Genomic DNA, 22,087 nt, shown 5'->3' with positions numbered 1-22,087 from the left:
CATAAGTGAAACAAAAAGGAACTCTGTGGTGACCTGAAAGAAAACCCTGATGGGACAAGTTTCTTCAGCAAGAAACTGACATGGCTGATTAGAAGAAATCAGTTTGTGTCCAGGAACAACAAATTTCTCTCTGAAAACCGACAAGAACCTTCCTGAGCGGTAACCATTTACCTTTCAAGCACCAAAGCCTGGTGAACTTTATAAATGTTAAATTCTGTGCACAGTATAAGAATTGCCTGCAACCTATGAACTTAGAGGAATGAGAAGTGAGATTGGACTGTGAACCAAAAAACTTTTCTGAACTTACATACATATTACATACACATGAGCTTAGAGTTAGAAGGGGGTTAAGTTAGGTTAAGTTAATAGTTATAAGATCAAGTTTGATCCTGTTTTCATGTTTGAATAAAATTAAAAACCACATTTGTTTAAGTAACCATTTGTCTTGGTGATTTTCTGTTGCAGCTGGGTTTTGGGGTCTGCTGGCCTCATAACAAATGCAGTGCATGAAAGTGATGTTTCAGTAGTGCAGACAGATATTTTGGTGGTCCTAGGGTTAAGGTAATGCCAGAAGGTCCAAGAGCCTCATGGTTGTTGGAACAAAATGGTTCTTGAACCTTGAGATGCAGGGCTTAAAGGCTTCTGTACCTTCTGCCTGAAGGTAGCAGCGAGAAGAGGTTGCGATCAGGGTGATGGAGGTCATTTATGACGTTGGCTGCCTTCTTGAGGCAGAATCTTACTTGGATGTCTTCAATGGACAGGGGGTTGGTTTCAGGGGGCCTTCCCAGCCACCAGTCCATTGTTGAGTGAATCATTGTCATTCTTTGCTGCTGTTCATTATCTTTTAATATGCATGAGAGTAAAAGTCCAGAACTTTTCGATGAAGGTTATCTTTAGCACGTGAAGAATGTAACAAACAGTCTAGTTAATGAGCAATAAAATTTCACTAGCAGCCCCAGAGACTCGCCCATTTATTCTACACCTGACTCTTCATAATGCCAGAACCCTGAGGAGCGACCAGCTCCTGGAATGGCAGGAATCTGCTGAAAATGAATCGGATCTGTCAGCCATGTTGAGATGCTGGAAGCCTAGTTTGATCATGTTAACCTTGGTTTGAAACAGGAACTTCTGCAGGCGCTGGGGTCAAGTGCAAAACACATATGTGCTGGAGAACCTCAGCAGGTCATGTAGCGTCTTTATTTTCTTTACTTTCTATTGGTGCTGCATGATCTGCTGATTTTCTCCAGCACACTTGTGGATTGCAGTCTTGTTTCTTTCATTGTACCAGGTGGTTTCCTGTGACTCTGTAAATCCAAAATGGCACTGGAGAGTGGCACTTAAAAAAAAAGTCTTCAAGCATGCAAAAGCTAAGATTTTCACTGCATCAGGCTGCACATGAAAATAAGTTAAACTAAAGAGGTGGGATAAAATTCATTATCACTGCAAAGGTACAGATTTGAGGCACCCCATGGCTGTCCACTTTGAAAGTCGTGCAGAATTTAAATTGTGAGCAACCAAATCCTGTGTTGTGACCAAGAGCGATGCAAGTGGTTTACAGGAGCACTCTCCATATCGAGGAGCTGGCAAGATGGAACTAAAAGATGCAGGAGAAGTTGATCACGATGCTCAAAAGGTCAGCACTTGCCATTGTGTAAAGGATAAAGACAGAACGACTAGATGGTTTCATTATCACCTACCCGTTGACTCTAACACGGCATGCGATCTTCTCCCAAGGCTGCAGTTTCAGAACTATTTCTTTTTTTTTAAACTTTATTTAAGATTTTATAACATGAATAAAATAGAAAGTTACAGTAAAAAGATTAAACATAAGATAATGAAAATTACAATACTACATCGGCAGACTAAATAAACTAAACCCCCCCCCAAATTAGTACACAACATTAATGACCTAGCTTAAAGTTAGTCTAGCCCCTCCCCCAAAATAAAGAGTGAAAGAGTGAAGAGTTAATAAAATGAACAATAATTATATTAAAAAAACCCTTACACAAAAAAGATAAAACATAACAAATAAAGATACCAACATCAAAAAAAATTATCAATACTAAAATATCAAACTTAAAAACATATTTAAATCAAACTTAAATGCATATATTTAGCAAACGGAGTCCACTTCAACCTATAAAAAGACATCTTATCCTGAATTGAAAAAGATATCCTTTCCATAGCCAAACAGAACTTCATCTCCAAATACCACCTATCTAAAGTTAATATATTTCTATCTTTCCAAGTAAGAACTATACATTTCTTGGCCACAGCTAAAACTAAATAGATAAAAGAAATCTGATAATCTTGTAGGCCCAAATCAATTAATGCATATTCCCTAATAAAAATATACCAGGATCTAATACAAGACAAATATTATAAACTATTAAATATAGATTGAATACCCTTCCAAAACTGTTACAATCGATCACAAAGCCAAACAGTATGCAAAAAAGTATTAGTCGTCTGGTCACAATGAAAACAGCAATCCGACTTACTAAGACCAAACTTTTTTAGTTTCTCCGGTGTTAAATATAACTGATGTATAAAATTGTAATTAATCATCGCTAATCTAGCATTAACCAATTTCCTAATACTATTCTGATAAATTTCCATCCAGGCTTCTTCAGCTATTATAAAACCTAAATCTTTTTCCCATTTCAACTTATCCTTATCCCAATCTTTTTTACTATCACTTTCTTGTAAAATACAATACAAATCAGATATATATCCCTTTTGTGGTATTGAAAGTACATATTCCTCAAAATTAGAATCAGGCAATAAAATCATATGTCGACCACATATCTGTTTTACAAAAGATCTTAATTGATAATACACAAATACAGAGTTTCCACTAATACCGAATTTCCTTTGTAATTCATCAAAAGAACAAAAACATCCCTCCGCAAAACAATCAGATAAATTTTTTATTCCCTTCCTTTCCCACCGTTTCAAAGTAATATTGGAGACCGTAAAAGGAGCAAGTTGATTGTTATATAATGGCAATCGTCCAGACCATTTATTTTTGAGCCCCAATTTATTAAGTTTACTTGTCCATAAATTTAATAAATGCTTCATAGGTTCATAATAAATTTTTATTCCATCGAAACAAAAACTCATGAGAAAATTTTTCTGAAATAACCGCCATTTCTATCTTTGCCCAACTGGGTAGGTCATCCATATTCATTAATGCACTAAGAAATTTAAATTGAGCTGCTTCATAATAATGTTGAAAATTCGGTAATCTTAAACCTCCAAATTGAAAATCCCACATCAGTTTTCTCATCGCTAACCTCGGAAATTTTCCCTTCCATAAAAAGTCTCTAATTCCTTTTTTTAGATCCTTAAAAAAACTTTTATTTAAAAAATAAGGAATTGATTGAAACAAATATTGTATTCGAGGAAAAATATTCATTTTTATAGTATTAATCCTCCCTAATAGACCCAAAGGCAAATCCTTCCACCTAATCAAATCTAATTTAATCCTTTTTATTAAAGGAAGATAATTAATTTAATATAAATCTTGAAATTCTGTATTAACATTAATTCCTAAATATTTAATTTGTGTGGTCCACTTCAAATTTGTAATACTTTTATACATTGAATAATCATTTTTACAAATTGTTAAAATTTGACTTTTGGTCCAATTTACTTTATAACCAGATAATTGACCATAAATTTCTAAACATTCTTGAATTTCTGGTAAAGAAATTCCCGGATCCACCAAATATAATAAAACATCATCAGCAAATAGATTAATCTTATATTCCTCATTCAAAACTCTCATGCCTTTAACATTTTCATTTTGACGTATTAATTGTGCCAAAGGCTCAATAACTATAGCAAATAAAGCAGGTGACAATGGGCATCCTTGTCTAGAAGACCTTGTTAAATTAAAAGATTCTGAAATCTGCCCATTGATAGCAATTCTGGCCTTGATAAAGCCTTTATCAATCCAATAAATGAAGAACCAAAACAAAATTTCTCAAGTACTTTAAACAAAAACTTCCATTCCACTCTATCAAAAGCCTTTTCTGCATCCAACAAAACCACTATTGGATAATTCATCTGAGATTTAGATTTATTTATCAAAGTTATTAAACGCAAAATATTATCTGATACATATCTATTTTTTATAAATCCCGTTTGATCACTATGTATTATTTTAGGCAAATATTGAGCTAATCGATTAGCCATAGCTTTTGCTACAATTTTATAATCTACATTTAACAGCGATATTGGTCTATAAGAAGAAACCTGTAAAGGATCTTTATCTTTTTTTGGTATAACTGTAATTATTGCATTGGAACAAGACTCGGGTAATCGAAAAGTGTCATAAATTTGTTGTAAAACATCCTTATAAATAGGAAATATATCAGCATAAAAAGTTTTATAAAACTCTATAGAAAACCCATCTTCACCAGGTGCCTTTCCATTTGGCATATCTCTTATCGCCGTTTCTATTTCCTTTTCTGTAAAGGATTTATCTAACTCCTGTCTATCTTCTTGATTCAATTGTGGCAATTTAGTATTTTTCAAAAAAGAATCTATAGCATCTTCAGTTACATCTTTAAATTCCGAAGTATATAATTTTTTATTAAAATTACAAAATTCCTCATTAATTTCCTTTTGACTAAAAGTAATACCTGATTTCTTTCTAATTACTGGTATAATTCTAGATAATTGTTCCTTTTTTAACTGCCATGACAGAACTTTATGAGCTTTCTCACCCCATTCATAAAATTTATGTTTAGTTCGGTTCATTAAACATTCAAACCGATAAGTTTGTAATTCATTATATTTAAATTTTAAATTAGTTAACTGATTCTTTTGCGTTTCAGTAGCATTTTTTTGAAATTCTTTTTCAGTAACAATTATCTTTTTCTCTAAATCTTCAATCTCTTTAATTCTCTCTTTCTTTACTTTAGAAGCATAACTAATAATTTGACCTCGTAAAAAAGCTTTCATTGCATCCCATAAAACAAAATGACTAGAAACAGAATTACTATTATTGCTAATAAAAACCTCAATTTGTTGTTTTAAATAACTAATAAATTCCGGTTTTTGCAGTAGCATAGTGTTGAATCTCCATCTTGGAGCTCTCTGAACATCCTGTGAACTCTGATATTCTAATAATAATAATGAATGGTCCAAAACCAGTCTTGCCTTATAATCCACAGATGTAACCCTATCCTTCAAATGTGTTGAAATTAAAAAATAATCAATTCTAGAAAAAGAATTATGTCGTGACGAATAAAAAGAAAAATCTTTCTCTGTAGGATTAAATCTTCGCCAAATATCAATTAAATTCAAATCTGACATCATATTAGTTACTTGAACTGCCATCTTCGATTTCTTAATTACTCTTGGAGACTTGTCTAATAAAGGCTCCAATACCACATTCAAATCTCCCCCAATCATCACATTAGAATTTGTTTGTCCAAGTAATAAAGACATATCGATAACAAAAGCTGTATCCTCAACATTCGGAGCATAAACATCAAGCAAAGTCCAAGCTTCATTAAAAATTGTACAGTTCAATTTTAATAATCTTCCACCATTTTTCTCTTCATTTTGTAACTGAAATGGTAAATTCTTGTGCACCAAAATTGCCACTCCTTTTGCTTTTGAATTAAATGAAGAATAAAAAACTTGTCCAACCCATTCACGTTTGAGTTTCAAATGTTCCTTATCTGTCAAATGAGTTTCCTATAAAAAAGCCACATCAACTTTTAATTTTTTTAAGTAAGCAAGTACTTTCTTACACTTAATGGGATTATTTAAACCTTGGACATTAAAAGAAGCAAACTTCAATTTAGACATTCCTTACAGCAACTCAACACAAGAAAAAAAAGAAAGAAAAAAAAGAAAAGAAAGAAAAAAAGAAGAAAAGAAACCCCCCCCCCAAAAAAAAACCCCTTCCTCTTATTCCCTCTTAAAACTACAATCAAAAACAAATAAAAAAAGGAGAAAAAAATTATTTAAAAAAAATTAATTAAAAAAAACTTCACTCCTTAACCCAAAAATTAAGAAAAAAAAACCAGGCAGGAGGTTGCTACTACCTCCTCCTGTTTAAACCGCACAATGCGGTAACTCCCACAAAATACTGGGTGTGAGATAACTCACAGGTAGCTGACGACTTCTGGAGAATAGTGCCCACCCAGTTCCCTCTCCCAACTCCCATTTCATATTAAATGACTAAGATCTTCCAAAAAAAAAATTTTAAAAAGATGTATTTTTTTTTAACCAATTTTATCACTTCGACCACCATTGTTTCCATTTTTTCTTGGAATCTGATTCCCATCTTGTATCTCCACTCTCTTTGGAGACCGAGGAGGACTACGTCGTTCTTGAAATTGCGTGATCGGTAAAGATTGAGCAAAGTCCATAGCTTCTTTAGGATTATCAAAAAACTTTGGCTGATATCCATCCTGAAAAATCTTCAATACCGCAGGGTACCTAAAAGTTGCCTTGTATCCTTTTTTCCACAACAACTCTTTCACAGAATTAAATTCACGTCGTTGAAACATAATTTCTTGACTCAGATCTGGATTAAAAAAAACACGATTATTCTGAACCATCAAAGGAGATCTATTTTGCTGAGCATTTCTAATAGCCACACATAAAATTGTCTCTCTATCATAATAATTTAAACAACGGACCAGAACAGGTCTCGGATTCTGTCCTGAAAAAGGTTTCCTTCTTAAAGCTCTGTGAGCACGTTCCAATATTAAACCTTCAGGGAACTCATCTTGCCCTAACACTCGTGGAATCCATTCGGTAAAGAATTTTCTTGGATCTGGCCCTTCTATATCTTCTGGCAAACCAACAATTTTTACATTGTTCCGTCTAGATTGGTTCTCCAAATAATCAACTTTTTTTGCTAGATTTTTATTCTGAATCTGCAATGTTTCAATTGTTTTGTTTACATCTTGCAGTTGGTCTTGTACATCAACTAAACCTTGATCACACATATCAAGTCTTTCAGTGGTTTCAAGTTTAAATGCTCCATAGTCAGCCATCTGTTGAGTATTGATATTCACCAATTCATTAAGCTTAGAATAGACGTGGGTCATAGAGCTACCGAGCGAAACAGAATACATCTTAAATTCAGGATTCTTAACAATCATATCAGCAAAAGTAGATTCAGACATGGTAGGATCCTGCTGTTTCTGAGAAATCAAAGGGTCTTCTGTCCCTTCCCTTGGTTTAGCAGCCTTTCTTGCAGTATGGCTCCGTGTAGAAACTCCTGCCACAGCCCCCTCAGCAACATCAGGAGGCTGATAGTCAGGGTTATCCTTATCCTTAAGCCATATGTCATCAAAAGCCTCCATTATATCCATACCTGGGGAAAATGTCATGAATGGTGGTGCATTTCGCAGTGCCACTGCTATATCAATCGGAGGTCGGCTCTTTAACTCTCCAGCTGGCGGCGCCCCAGCTGATTCAGCTGTCAAAGTCTTGGTGACAGCGCTCACAGCGGTTGTTGTTTGAAATACACGCACCCGGCCAGCCCTTTGTTCTAAAGGCTGCCAAGTGCCATCTTTAGAGAGCCCTACCGGTACAGAGCGGAGCTCCAATGCCAAATCCTGCACTTCTTCTCCTGGATCCATTCCACGCTGAGTCCTGGATTCTTGTAAACAGGTAGGCTCAGATAATTTCAGGAAATGTAATTTTTTAACAATCTCTTGGTGTTTCTTTTTACTTTTTTTAACAAATGTACCATTAGCCATTAATTCAACATCTCTTACTATTTTTAAACTTTAAAAAAAATTTTAACGGGCACTTAGAAACAAAACAATAAATCAGAGTCAGGAGAGGACTGGAAGGCACGTCTGTTCCTTACGCCATCTTGCCACGCCCCCAGAACTATTTCTTAACCTTGAGTGAAGGGGCATAGATGTGACTGAGAACGCTGAGGAAAGCAGGTCAATCCCTCCCTCCCTGATGGAGATAATAGACCTGGCCAATGCCACTACCAAAAGTAATCCCTGGAAAGTTAAAAAGACTGTCAGTGTTAAATAAAACAGACTGCTGGAAACATTGGTGACCCTTCTGTTTCCATTGACGCTGTGTGACCTGCTGAGTTTCTCCAGCACGTTTCTACATCTTGCCCCCAACATCTGCAGACTTTCTTGTTTAAATCGTGTAGAGAACCATGGGAGCTCATTGAATTGAGGTTCTTTTTCCTGTGAGGTGCTTTGTGACCCTACTCCCTTAGTGATCCTCCATAATGGATTCTCCTTTGTCCTCGGCAGTGGGTGCTGACAGGTTTAATATGCATGGAGAAGATTGCATAGGTTTGCTCCTACATTGCTGCAGATGGCAGCAGGGAACAGGCTGTTGGCTGGAGGTCACAGCACGAAACACTGTTGGGGTGGATAATCTACACCCTTGGTATCTGCCTGTTATTTTCTACCACTATACTTTTTCTCCTATTTTAATTTCCCTCTACTATTGGGGAGAATGTACAAACTCCTTACAGATAGCGCGGGATTTGAAAGAGTATTGACAAGAGTTTATTGCCATACACATCAGAACACTGAAATTGCAATATGCAAACGTGCTGGAAAGACTCAGCAGGTCACACAGCATCTGTAGGAACATTTCGGGACTGGGTCCTTTATTTCCTATGGATGCTCCTTGACCTGCTGAGTTTCTCCATTTATGTATTGCACTGAAATTCTTGCCTGCTGCAACTATGCATGTGTGCAAAGTAAGCTCAAAGCAATAAGTGTAAATTAAATATCCACCTGAGGGATTAAAGGTAATAAATAGAAATAGGATGGATAAATCATCACAGTTGCAGTTAGAGAACAAAAAATGTTACAATAGCACAGAGAGCTCTTTGGTCCTGGAGTAGTGTTATGGTTTGGGATAATATAGGAAGATTCAAGAGCCTAATAGCTATTGGAAAAATTACTATTCTTGAATCAAGAGATTCAAGAACCAAGATTTTTTTTATTGTCATGTAATAATACAAAAAGTGTAAATATACATCAACTTTTCCCTGCCATGCGCAAAGATTTCCCATCAGTATTGCACAGTCCCCAAACAATAAGAGAATGAGAAGCAAAAGAGAGCCCCTTCAGAAACCGCGAGGGTCTATGGATTCACCTCCCGTGCACACACATCCTCTGTAGCCGCATAGTTCTAGCTCCAGATCCAAAACTCCAGTACAGTCAGGAAGCCTTCAGCACCCGAGGCCCTTCAGGAGGCCATTCTTGCCCTCTTGAATCCTAGATCCGATGCCTGGTTCCCATGAGCCAGTCTCCAGTAGCCCACAGGCTGGCGTGAGTTCTTCAACCACAAGTCACCAGCGACCCACAGCCTGTGTGGATCCTTCAGCCGCTGAGCCCCTCACTGGTCATTTTTCCTTTAGGGTCGCCTCCCAGGCTTCACCTTCTCATCAAGTGAGGGGGAAGGGTGTTCTCCCCGTTTCTGGTGCTCTGCTTCAGTCTGCTGCTCCCCTGGAGTACACTGTCCCACGCTGGCATCGCCACATTGGGCAAAGACGATCATTGTTGCAAGATTTTTTTGTATGGAGCTATCGGCAGTAGGACCTTTCTGAGAAGCACGGTGTCTCTGCTCCCGCTCTCCTGGATCCACACTAGCAGCAGTGCTGCCATTACAGCAGCTCCAGTACCACCACTATCTGTGTGGGATGAGGCTTCTGTACCTGCTTCCTGAAAGTAGCAGTGAGAAGAGGTTGTGAGTATGATGTCCATGGCTGGTTATTCCATTTCGAACCCTCAGTGAGGATGTGGGGACCCAGTCCCCTTTCCTTCTGGTGTACTTTTACATGATGCTCAACCAGTTCTGAAAACCTGTTTATAGCCAACACCTCTCCAGCTGATGTTTTTGCTCTGATCAAGGAAGAATTTGTCCTGATTTGAATTTACTCACCTCTCACTAAAGATTCCACTCTGCAGGTTCAAATAATTAGAGGGCTATTTTTGGCTTTCCTTAAGGACAGTGTGTTTGCTCTCCTGAATACTGTGGAAATTATTGAGCAAGTAAAAGCCAGGGTGAAACTACTATCCTTTGAGAATGGAATTTAATTTGCTGTGTGCCACATTCTCAGCGCAGTTTGACATGCTTGTGTCAAATTCTCATCTCATTACGTTAACACAGTTGATAATGGCCTATAATTTCATCCGAAAGTTACAGTGAGGTTAACAGTTTTTGTGTCAATTTTACAATAATGTTGCAACTACCTTGAGCTGCAGTTAAATGTAGGAATCCAAACATTGCTGTTTTAAATGTCCAATTTCACACTGAACAGTACTCAAGAATCAGATGGAGGAGGAATCGGTAAGGTCATGGGTGACCATGGGCTTCTCCCTGTTTCCCGCCTGATCCTCCAAAGTATCCCAAAAAAATATGCATTGGCCTGTCCATGAATACACTTCATGCCTGATGTTAGGATAGGCCACTGCAACATTTTAACACCCTGTGAAATAAAATCTTTCTGGATAGCTGGAGTCGTATCTGGTGACACTCACCCACCTCAAGAGAATGCTGCCTGATGAAATAGCATCTGTATGGATCAGTGAGGACAACCTTCTTTAGCGATTAAATGCATGTAATAGGCTGTGGTTTGCTGTACAGAGTGCATATAAGCAGGAACACAGAAAGACAGCAGGTGCTGGAGTTTTGAGCAAACAATGAGCTGCTGGAGGGACTTGGAAGGTCAGGCAGCATCTGTGGGGAGAGATGGCCTCAGTAAAGGATAGCACCCCAAAATGTGGACAGGCTATTTCTCCCCACAGATGCCACCTGACCTGCTGAGTTCCTCCAGCTGCTCATTGTTTGCCATAGGAATCACAAAATATAGGTGCAAGAATAGGCCATTTAGCCCTTTGAGCCTGCACTATCAATCCATATGATCATGGTACAGTACCCAAACCCTGCTTTCTCTCTATACCCTTCAATCCATTCAAACAATAGGACCACATCTAACCCCCTTCTGAATATATCCAATGAACTGGCCGCAACAACTTTCTACAGCAGGGAGATCCATAGGTTCACAACTCTCTGAATGAAGTTTCTCCTTAATTCAGTCCTAACTGATTTATCTCTTCTCCTTTTACTTGACACCTTGAACTGGACTTCCCCAACATCGGGAACATTCTTCCAGGAAATCCTGTCAATTTTGTTGTTAACCTCGTGACAAGTGATAATCACTGCCAGAGAATCTCCAACATTGACAATCCAGTCATAGCACTGAAACAGGTCCTATGGTCTGACTTGCCTAATCCAATCAAGTTATCCAATCTCCAGTGACTGGAAAGTTTAATTATTCTGGAATTTTAAAACTTTAAAAAATGCATTTTCTTCCTTTGTTTTTTGAATCCATTCCATTTTGTGCCTGTAATTTTTTTTTCCTCCTGTGTTTGATTTGATATGAGATTTGGTAAATTACCCCTAGGACCCTAGGGTTCCGGGTTGACTTGAAACATGGCAGTGGCTGCCAATAGGCCGACTGATTCAGTGGCAGGAAATGTGTGACTGTTCATTCACACATGAATGAATGTGTGAATGGATTTCCAAAGCTAGGGTGTGCCACTTTTTATGAAAGGCTGAATTCAGTTCTGCTTTCCCTGCTTCTGTTAATATTTGACATTATCGGAAAACCGTGAGAAATTATAGTGACCACCTTGCATGTGGCCCTAACATCTCACATCAGCTGGCCAGCAGTTTGTATCCTTTGACACTTCGCATCACTGACTACTGGCAGGTAGTTGCCATGGCTACAGATCGCCAAAGTGAAACTGGATACCGATCCATTTCTTCTGCACCAGATGTGGTCGTCGTGAGACAAGCTTTTGCGGGAACCAAGGCTGAACGGAATACATTTTCCAAACAAGATTGGGTGTTTCAAAGCACAGGAAGTGTTGCGACAGAGCCGGTGAATGTTGTGGTCCAATGAGGTGATTTGCTTCAGCAGTGTGTACAGCACTGCTAACGTGGATCAGCAATGTCCTCTGGCTTAAAAGCCAAAGCAAAAAAAAAAACACATTCATAAATGCCAACATGCAGATAAAGGACTTTCAAAATTAAAAACTAGCAGCATGTTGGGTAGCTTCCAAGGGAAAGGGAATAGTTCAGGTGTGAGACCCTTTGTTAGAACTAGTGATGGATAAATTATAGGCAATATCTCTGATAGGATGAGACCAAGTGAATGAATGGAGAAGTTACAGGCATATTAAAGAGTCTTTGCATGAGGTAATGTAGAAGACTTCTTGTTGGGTGTGAACACTTCCTCATGCTATTATGTACAGAGCCAGAATATTCAATGTTGGTTTATCTGGCATTTGGAGAAGACCAAAATTTGTATTGATAGACAACCACGATTAAGTACATTTCTAATGGTTTATCTTTTTTTTTAATCATGCATCTTTAACACAGCAAGCCATCACAAGGCAGTTCACATCAGCTCCAACAGAGACAAGGTCGCATGAGACCAGGACAGATGGCCAGAGACTGTCAGAGGAAAGAGGTTTTAATTTAGTAAATGTGGGTAAAGCCAAGGAAAGGTTGAAGGAGGTTTCGGTCTTCGGACTTGAATGTCAGTCTGAGGATGGTGGAGCAGTTGCAGGTTAGGAGGTCAGAGAAGGAGTGCAGGAATCTAAGGCTGGAGCATTTTACAGAGAGGTTTAAAATGTTTGAGCTGAAGTGAATAAGGGTCTAGAAATGCAAGGTTCCTGAACAGTAGAAGTGTGTGAAGAGTCACAGAGAGTCATCATTCCCAGACAAACTCTGACAATCCTTGAGGCCACAATTCTTCAGAGCAGCTTCTGACTCCATTCTGTAGCTCCAATTGCCTATCTCCTTCCTGTGCAAACCATCTCACCTCAGCACCAACCTATGTGCCTTCCAACAGGCAAATTTCTAAGGACCTTTTGAAAGTAGTACTAGCTTCAAGTTCCTGAGTCCATATATCAGAAGGCCTCTCCTGGACTCACCAAATCAAGGCAACTGTGGAAGAAGGCACACCAACACCTCTGCCTTCTAAGGAGTCTGAGGAGATTTAGCATGTTATCAAATACACTATCAAACTTCTACAGATTCACTAAGAAAGTATATTGGCTGGTTGCATTATAGCCTGGTTTGGGAATTTGAATTCCTAGGAATGCAGAAGGTACAAATATTGCCAGGTCCAATACAGGCTTCAACCTCCCATCCATTGAATGCCACTTTATGAGGTGCTGCCTCATGAAGGTAGCCAACATCATAAGGGACCCACTTCACCTTGTCACAACCTCTTCTTATTGCTTGCTACATTTTGGGAGAAGGTACAGAAGCCTGAAGTCCAATACCTCCAGGTTAAAGAACACTTTCTGTCCTACAGCTAACGGACTCTTGAACCTTGGGGACTACTCAGACACCACAAAAAATGACAAGGTTAGCATAGCAGTTAGGGCAACGCTGTTATAGCCTCAGCGACCAGGGTTAGAATCTGGTGCTGTCTGTAAAGAGTTATTAATGTTCTTCCTGTGTCCGCGTGGGTTTCCTTCTACCCTTCAAAATGTACCAGGTAATAGGTCATTTGGGTGTAATTGGGTGGCATGGGCTCGAAGGCCAAAAGGGCCTATTATTGTGCTGTTGTAACAGCTCACTGGAGGATTAATCAAACTGGTTCAGGAGATTCCGAGTGACATGATGACACCACAATGCGATGACGTCACATGGAACGTATGGGGTTTTAAAAGCTGCAGGTGACTGTTTGAGTCATGACTTTTACTGAACTTAGACTCGACCCTGTCTGATCATTTTCTCGTTCTTCATTTCACACTGAGACACAGCTGCTACATTGGTGACTCCGACAGACCCCCCAAACAGATTTTGGACCCAACATTGACAACTTAGTGGTTTCATTCACACTGCCTGTCTTTTGGACCACCCGACCTGGAGTTTGGTTCGGGCAGGCTGAGGTGCTGCTTGCTCCACGTTCGCAAGATAGAAGTGGACACCACTAAGTACTATCATGTGATAAGAGCCCTCAACCAGGATATAGCCAGTCGAGTAGTGGACTTCCTTCAGGAACCACCAGCTCTCAGCAAGTATGAAGCCCTAAAAGCCACCTCCAGATTTATGGTCTCTCATGATGTAAGCGAGCTGCACAGTTCCTCCATATCGATGGCTTTAGGGACTGCACCTCTGGGAGTTAATGAATGACACGTTGACACTGGCAGATGGCCTTGCTTGCTCTTTGAGCAGTTGTTTGTAGAGCATACCAGAAAACACCCGCCTCATGTTGGCTGATGGGGACTTTGATAACCCTAGAACAGTGGCCACCTGTGCAGACATTCTGTTGCACCCAAAACAGCAAAAATCGTTTCCCTACAGATAATATCGCAAAATTAATTAGTTTGATTTATATTTCTTGAGAGGAATCCAATTTACCAATGGTCTTATCATTAGATGCCGAAAAGGCATCTGATAGGCTTGAGTGGAGTTTTTTTTATTTAAAGTATTAAAAAGGTTTGGGTTTGGACCAATGTTTATTAGTTGGGTTTAATCTTTATATAAAAACACTTCAGCCAGAGTGGTGACAAATGGCCAAATATCATCATCCTTTTTATTAGAAAGATGATCCGGACAAGGTTGCCCTTTGTCTCCAGCACAGTTTGCATTAGTTATTGAACCTTTGGCTCAATTGATAAGATAATAATACTAAAGGTATTAAAGTGAAATCTGAGGAGTAGAAGATTAATTTATTCACTGATGTTTTATTTAACAGAACCTCAAAATTCTTTAAAATTGTTATGTGAAAGATTGAAAAAATATGGTGAAATATCTAGCTATAAAATTAATTGGGGGGAAAAAATGAGATTCTGCCATTGATTGATGCTGATTATACTCATTGTAAATAGATTGTTCAATTTAAATGGACAGATCAAATTAAATATGTAGGTATTAAATTGGATAGGAATTTAATCATTTGTATGAGTTAAATATTTGCCTTTATTTCATCAAATTAAGAATGATTTAAATAGATGGAAAGATTTGCCTATAACATTAATAGGTAGAGTTAATTGTATTAAGATGAATATTTTACCTAGAATACAATATCTTTTTCAATCTATACCTTATAAAGTTCCTCAAAAATGTGTTTAGGGATTTGAATTCTATAGTTAGAAGGCAGTCAAAAATTGAAATTTTGTTTATGGAAGGTGGGAAGAAAAAAATTGTATCAGAAATGTATTTGTTATTACAGAATAAAATGCTTAAGTTAGATTTACATAAGTCTAGAATAAAGTGGGAAAAAGATTTGGGGATAATAATTTATCAAGAAATTTGGAGAAATAAATGTAAAGATAGTATGACTAAGATTGTTAATGTGAGATATAGGTTAGTTCATTATAACTTCATACATCAGCTATATTTAACCCATGAAAAATTAAAGAGATATAATTTAATTTCTTCAGATTTATGTTTTAGGTGTCATAAGGAAGTAGGTTCTTTCCTACATTCTACTTGGTTATGTGATAGAGTTAAACTTTTTTTGGACACGACTTAGAATTTTTAGAGAATTTTTTTTAAGTATAAATTGCCGATGGAACAAACATTAATTTTACTAAGTAATGTAAAATGTTGACCTTGAAATTGAGATTAATGAGGTATAAAATTGCATTTTTGAGATTATCTTTGGCTGTAGCAAGAAAATGTATAGTGGAAAAATGAGATTGATTTAAGTTTGCATCGATGACATATGGAATTGAGATCATGTATTTCATGGAAAAGATAACATATAATTTGCATGATAATTATTTTTCTACCCGAAAATTTGGAGCTCTTATTTGGATTATGTGGTTTTAACATTTTGAATTTTCTATGACGCGTTGTGGTGGTGTTACTCTAGTCTGTGGCATTTAGTTATGTGATTGATGGTTGAATCTCCTTTGTCTTTTCCTTTCCTCTATCTTTGCAGTTTGGGTTTATTAGGGAGGGTGATAGGGTGGAGGGAGTGGTAGTAGGGTGGGAAGGGGAATGGGAGGTATGAGGGGGTGGGGGAGTGTTGTTATATATCCCACATGTTTTTTTCTTATATGAATCATTATATTCAAATTTATTTCAATGTTTTGTGGTTTAAAAATTTTAAAATATAATGTTCAAAATAAAATAAGTTCACATGGAACACCACAACATTCCAGTCTTTCTGCCTTCGAAAAGCCAAACTACCTGCCCCATACCTAGACTTCTTGCAGAGTTTCTGGATATTGTCCCTCCCCGATCCTCCACTGCCACACCCGAACATAACGTCACACATCACATTCTCACCCAAAGATCTCTCTACATGTCTGAGGCCGAAACTTGCCACCCGACAAGTTGTGGCTTGTAAAATAAGATTTCCATAAAATGAAAGAACTTGGAATCATACTCAGCTCGGATAGACCATGGGCTTCCCCGCTACATATGTTGCCCAAAGCTATAAGAGGCTGGAGACCTCACGGGGATTGCAGGCATCTCAACGATGCTACCACTGTAGACGGCTACCTTGGGTAGGACTTTATAGCTAATACAGGACTTTACAGCTAATCTTTTCTAAAATTGACTTGGTGCGTGGGTACCACCAAATTCTTCTAAACTCGGAGGATGTGCCCAAGACTGCTATCATAACATCATTTGGCCTCTTCCCATGCCAAGGCATGGAACAACGACTCCCTTCATCCCAAAGGAACTCTGGGTCTGTGAGTTTGTTTCCAGAGGCCGTATGATTGCCCCTTCAGAGTGCTACAAAACAATTGTACAACTTGTGTACTGGTCATTGGGGGGGTCATCCAGAGACATTTATGATTGACCGACTAAAGCCTGCTCATCTCAACCTTGATCGGCCCTTGCCGTGACCCATGATGCAAAGGCACGGCAACTGCCTAAGAGTGGTGAACAGTAATGGCACCAGAGGTTTAGACTCCTATTGCCAGTTCTGCAAGGGGAGGGGTGGGCCCATGTACCAGCTCACTGGAGGCTTAATTGATCCGGCTCAGGAGGGTCTGAGTGGCGTGATGACATTACAATGCGATGAAGTCATTTGGAATGTGCAGGGTTTTAAAAGCTGCAGGTGACAGCTTGAGCAACGACTTTTACTGAACTTCGACTCGACTCCGTCTGATCATTTCCTCGTTCTTCATTTCACACTGAGACACAGGTGCTACATTATGTCTAAATTTAAAATTTAAAAGGTCTGTCTAGAACTATTGCTAATGCCCTTTTTTTGCATGAGGATAATTGTGAATATTTATTATCTATATTTTTTGTCTCTTTTTAATTCAATTAAGTATAGTGTTGCTGTGGTTTTTGGAATTTTTTATGTAAAGTACCTGTTCAGCTGCAGCAAGGAAGGATACTGGTCCATATGTACTTGTGCACTGTGTATGACAATAAACACATTATCATTACCTAGTTCTAAACACATACTGCTGGAGGAACTCAGCAGGTCGAGCAGTGGCATTGGGCGAAAAGAAATGGTGGACATGGGCCCCTGTCCTCTGAGTCCTACCCTGTCCTCTTTACATTGGCTTCTCCTCTCTACACTCCCAGTCTTGAAGAAGGGCTCTGGACCGAATCATTGACAATTTTTCTGCCACTGATGCTGCTCAACCTGCTGCCTTCCACCAGTGCTGTGCTCCGGAGTCCAGCTTCTGCAGTCTACTGCATGCCTCCACCTTACAGTTGCCTTGTAGTGGATGCTTTGAACCTCACCCTTCATCTGCAATTGGCCGACTTCCGCTAGGTGATGGGCCATTTTGCCATAACGCACTCTGTGCCATGTGCTTCTGCTTTCAGACGGAGATGCTCCCGTGCATAGTGAAGAGCAGGTGGTGGAGAATGGCCAGGTGCAGAGGTCACGGCTAGAGGAAGGGGAGACGGAGGCAGAGTTGGGCGAAGCCGTCGCAGATGAAGCAGGCAAAGGCACAGAGTCAGCAGACAAACCAGGTGAGTCAGACCATTGGCTTGCAAATCCTCAGCTTCATCTCAAATGTTTCCTTATCCTTGACATTTCAACTGGCTCAACTTCATCAATGGAATTAAACAAGAAAGTCTGCAGACACGGTCATTGTAGTGCAATGCACAAATGTGCTAGAGAAATTCAGTACGTCACATGGTGTTTATCGGAAGTAAAGGGTAATGAACATTTCAAACCTGAGCCCTTCATCAAGATATGAATAGAAAGCAGGCAGGGACCTGGATAAAATGGTGGAGTGAAGAAGGGGCAGGGGGATGAGCACAAGCCAAGATGTAAAAGGTAATAGATGGATATGGGTGGGAAGATAGAAGAAAAAAAATCTAAGGTGATGGGGGAAGGGGTAGCTCTCCGAATAGAGCGGGAACTGGGTGTAGAGCTGGAGGAAAGGAGACAGAAGGATGGTGGAAGAAATTCTGTGAAACAGCTGCTCTGAACCAGTTTATAAATATTGGCATCCTGTAAATTAAAAACAAATGTTTTATTTTTGCTGTGACCAAAGTCTCGTGCAGTTGACAGAAGTGTTGGAGGAACTCAACAGGTCACACAGCTGACAGTGAACTATTCAAGGCTGAGTCCTTCTCCAGGAAGCACTCACAACTCCTTCAGTGGAGCACTATTCCTGATGAAGGATTTTCCAGCCTGAAATTTCAAGTCTATTGCCTTTCATGGATGTTGCCTGACTCGCTGAGTTCTCCAGCACTGTGTGTGTTGCAGGAGGGTTCCTCGCTGCTCTTCAGTGAAACTGCAGACACAGCTAGACAGCACTGGCCTTGTGTAATCTGGGCTAAAGAAACCCATGGAAAATTAAGAGGATTCTCCTCTCTGGGAGATGCCAAGATAACTGGACAGATTGCTGTGCTTGTTGAGAGGTTGTCCCATTTCTTCCTTGAGGTTAGATTTCCCAAATCTGTTCAATGAGGAGTTTAGAAAACCATTCAGGGAGCAGCACCAGATGCATCTATAAATGATGAGATGCCAATATAGGTAACAGGAGTTAGTGACCTCCACAGACTTCCCCATCTTCATTGATGGCCAGCTCCAAAAAATTGCCTATTGGAGATTTTGGCTTCCTCCTGAAATTTCTACCAGTCCACATCTGATTCATTTCATGAGATTGCCCAAGTATGTATTATCTACCAAAGAAGACAAATCAAAGCTGATAAATTGTAGCCCTTAGCTCAGTCATCAGCAAAGTGGTGAATGGTGACAATGACAGAGCGATCAAGTGGCACTAACTTCCCAAGAGCCTGCCCTAACCACTTGACTCCAGATATCATAATGCTCAGACCCAATCATGGCCCAAAGAGCTGACTTTTAAAGTAGAGGTGAGAGTTACTGTCCTCTACATTAAGGCAGCACTTGACCAAATATGGCTTTGAGTTATGGAAAAACATATCAATGGACACCAAAGAGAAGACACTCTAATGGCTGTGAGAAGATGGTTGTAGATGTTGGGGCTCAATCCTGGCTGTCCTACAACATCATACATGAAGTCCTTAAGGCAATGTCCATGGCCCAGCTAGCCTCAGCTATTTCATCACTGATGTCCCTTCCAATACACTGGACAAACCAGTGTGGGCACAGATTGGTGCTGTTGCTTCATGGCTCCAGGGAGCTATGTTCAATCCTGACCTGTGTGAGGACTGTATACTCTTTCCGAGACCACATGGACCTCTCTCCTGTATTCCTCAAGATCTGCAATGATTACAGTGTCACTGGTCATGTGAATACCAATGCCACAAGAGCAAGTCAGAGTGTCTCACCTCCTGCCACCCGAAACCACTTCTATCATCAACAGTGGGGTCATGGTGGAGAGGTTTTTATGTTCCTGAGCATGTGCAGCTCTCTCTTAGCTGGTCCCCTGTATTACAAAGGAGCCTGCTTCATTGGCACTTCATCCACCATTCCCTCTCCCACTGATGCACTATGGCAGCAGTATTCACCATTTACCAAATACATCCTTTCCAACTCACAGCATTCTGACTTAGAAATGTATCATTGATCCTTCATCAGGATTGGGTTTAAATCCTGGAACTCCCTGTACTATGACAGTATGGGAGCACTTTCATGAGATGGACTATGGTGGTTCAAGGCAGTGGGCTACCATCGCCTTCTGAATGGCACTGGGTGGTGGCCAATAGATGCTGGCCTTGCCAGCAATACCCTGCATCCTGTGAAAGGATTTTTTTTTAAAAAAAACAATGCCTCACTGACACTTGCTTGAGATTTGGGACATGCAACCTTATGACACTGAACAGATACCCATTTGAACTTGTGCATCCCAAAGTGACCTTATTTTTGCCTCAGTAACCAAATGCCCCTTTATGTACCCAATCCCAAGCAAGGCAATCTCTGCAGAAGGCTTCAGTGACATCTGTTTTCTGATCTGCCTCAGATACCCTTGGAGCTATGTCTTGACCCAACCTCCCAAAGAGCAGGAACAGTTCTTAAAAGACATGCATGCTACCAGGTTCAATGTTGCATCGGAACATAACTTGGGATTACGGGTTGAATTAAAAATATTTTCTGGAGCTGGCTCAACAAAATTTAAATTCATATAAGGAAACCATGAAATGAAAGAAAAAAATAAATAATACTGAGCAGTCCAAAAGCAATGCATCTGTATGAGTTAGGGGAGCTGTTTCCTGGAGCATGTGTTTTCATCTTAAGCAGCAGCCTCAGTTACTCCTGGTGCCCTGAATGGACTTGTGCAAATAGCAAGAAGCAAGACAGTTTCTAAAGAGGTAGTGATGAAGGTTCTCGGCCCAAGATTCAACTACTCCTTCCCTCCCCACCGATGTTGCTCGACCGCTGTGTTCTTCCAGCAGATTGTCTTTTTATTCCAGCCCTGAATTCTCCTGGATCTCTTGAAATGATGTGATTATTTTAACCAAAAGATAACCATTGATAATTTGCAGATTTGGTCCATCTCCTACTCTTCATTTCATAAATAAACCAAGGGTTGCTTTTGTATCTTGCACCTTTCCGTGCAAGGTTAGAACAGGTTCAGCAACTCCATTTTAACTTTTCTTAAATCTGCCAGATTGCGTAATATTGAAGGGTTTGAGTTATACAGACAGGTTGGATTGGATTTCTTGGAGAAACAAGGCTGAGGGGTGCCCTTGTAGAGGTTTAGAAAGCCAGATGGAACATAGTCAAGGTAAATGGTGACAGTTTTTCCAAGGTCAGAGAATCTAAAACTGGAGGGCAGATATTTAAGGTGAGGGAGATTTAAAAAGAGACATAAGGGGCAAGTTTTCCCTCACAGAGGGTAGTGGATATATGGAATGAGAATGAATTTATTGCCTTACACATTATACAATGTACATATGCAGTAAAATTCTTACTTGTTGCAGCCAAACAGGTGCTTTATATAAAAAAATATAATAGTATATATTAGATTAAATTAAAAACAATTTGATAAATACAAAAGATAGATAATGAATATTCACAGTTATCGTTTAAGAAAAATGTGATATTACAGTAGTGCAGAGCACTGTGTCAGAGCAGTCCATGATGAGTAGAATGAGTTCCCAGAGGAAATGGTAGAGTTGGGTGCAATTACATTTAAAAGATGATTGTAGAGGTACATATGAGCCAAATTCAGGCAAATGGGACTAGCGCAGGTGCCGTCCTGGTCATCATAGAAGTGTTAGGCCAAAGGGCCTGTTTCCATGCTGGATAACTCCATTACAATTCCTGGGCATGTCTTTACCAAGTGACACAATGGTATGCAGGCAGGGGCGAGCAATCCTCGAAGTCCTCAATATTGATCCTAAACTCCATCAAATTTCGGGGTTTCAGGCCCAACCACCTATGCTCCTTCCTCACCTGATGAATTTGTGCTTGTCCATGTCAGATCAATGCTGAAAGAAAGCACAGAACACAATATGCTCCGGGTGAGTATAACAAGAGCTGTCATTGAGGCTGGTTAGATCTGACTGAATCCTGAAGGACAGATCCACGTAACCAGGTCAATGGCTGGTGATGAGTGAATCAGAGAAACATAGAAGATAGGAGCAGGAGTAGGTCATTCGGCCCTTTGAGCCTGCTCCGCCATTCAATGAGATAATGGTTGATCTTAAAGTTCAGTACCCCATCCCGCCTTCT

General features: G+C 39.5%; 1 protein-coding gene across 10 annotated transcripts in view; it reads left to right on the top strand.

Annotated features, from left to right (window-relative positions):
• Nucleotides 1-22,087, top strand: part of phactr1 (phosphatase and actin regulator 1) — a 351,167-nt gene that overhangs the window by 224,731 nt on the left and 104,349 nt on the right. For all 10 annotated transcript variants that reach the window (XR_011349791.1, XR_011349793.1, XR_011349792.1 and 7 more), the window contains exon 4: nt 17,797-17,946. Coding sequence is in view for 6 of the 10 variants with exons in the window: in XM_069913379.1 (XP_069769480.1) it covers nt 17,797-17,946 (150 nt within the window). In the remaining 4 variants the exon portion in view is untranslated. The remainder of the gene's footprint in view (nt 1-17,796; nt 17,947-22,087) is intronic.

The sequence above is a fragment of the Narcine bancroftii genome, chromosome 1, assembly GCF_036971445.1.
Source record: "Narcine bancroftii isolate sNarBan1 chromosome 1, sNarBan1.hap1, whole genome shotgun sequence".
NCBI classification, from domain to species: Eukaryota; Metazoa; Chordata; class Chondrichthyes; order Torpediniformes; family Narcinidae; genus Narcine; species Narcine bancroftii.
Note: the sequence above shows the minus strand (reverse complement) of the source record. Positions and strands in the feature narration are given on the sequence as shown.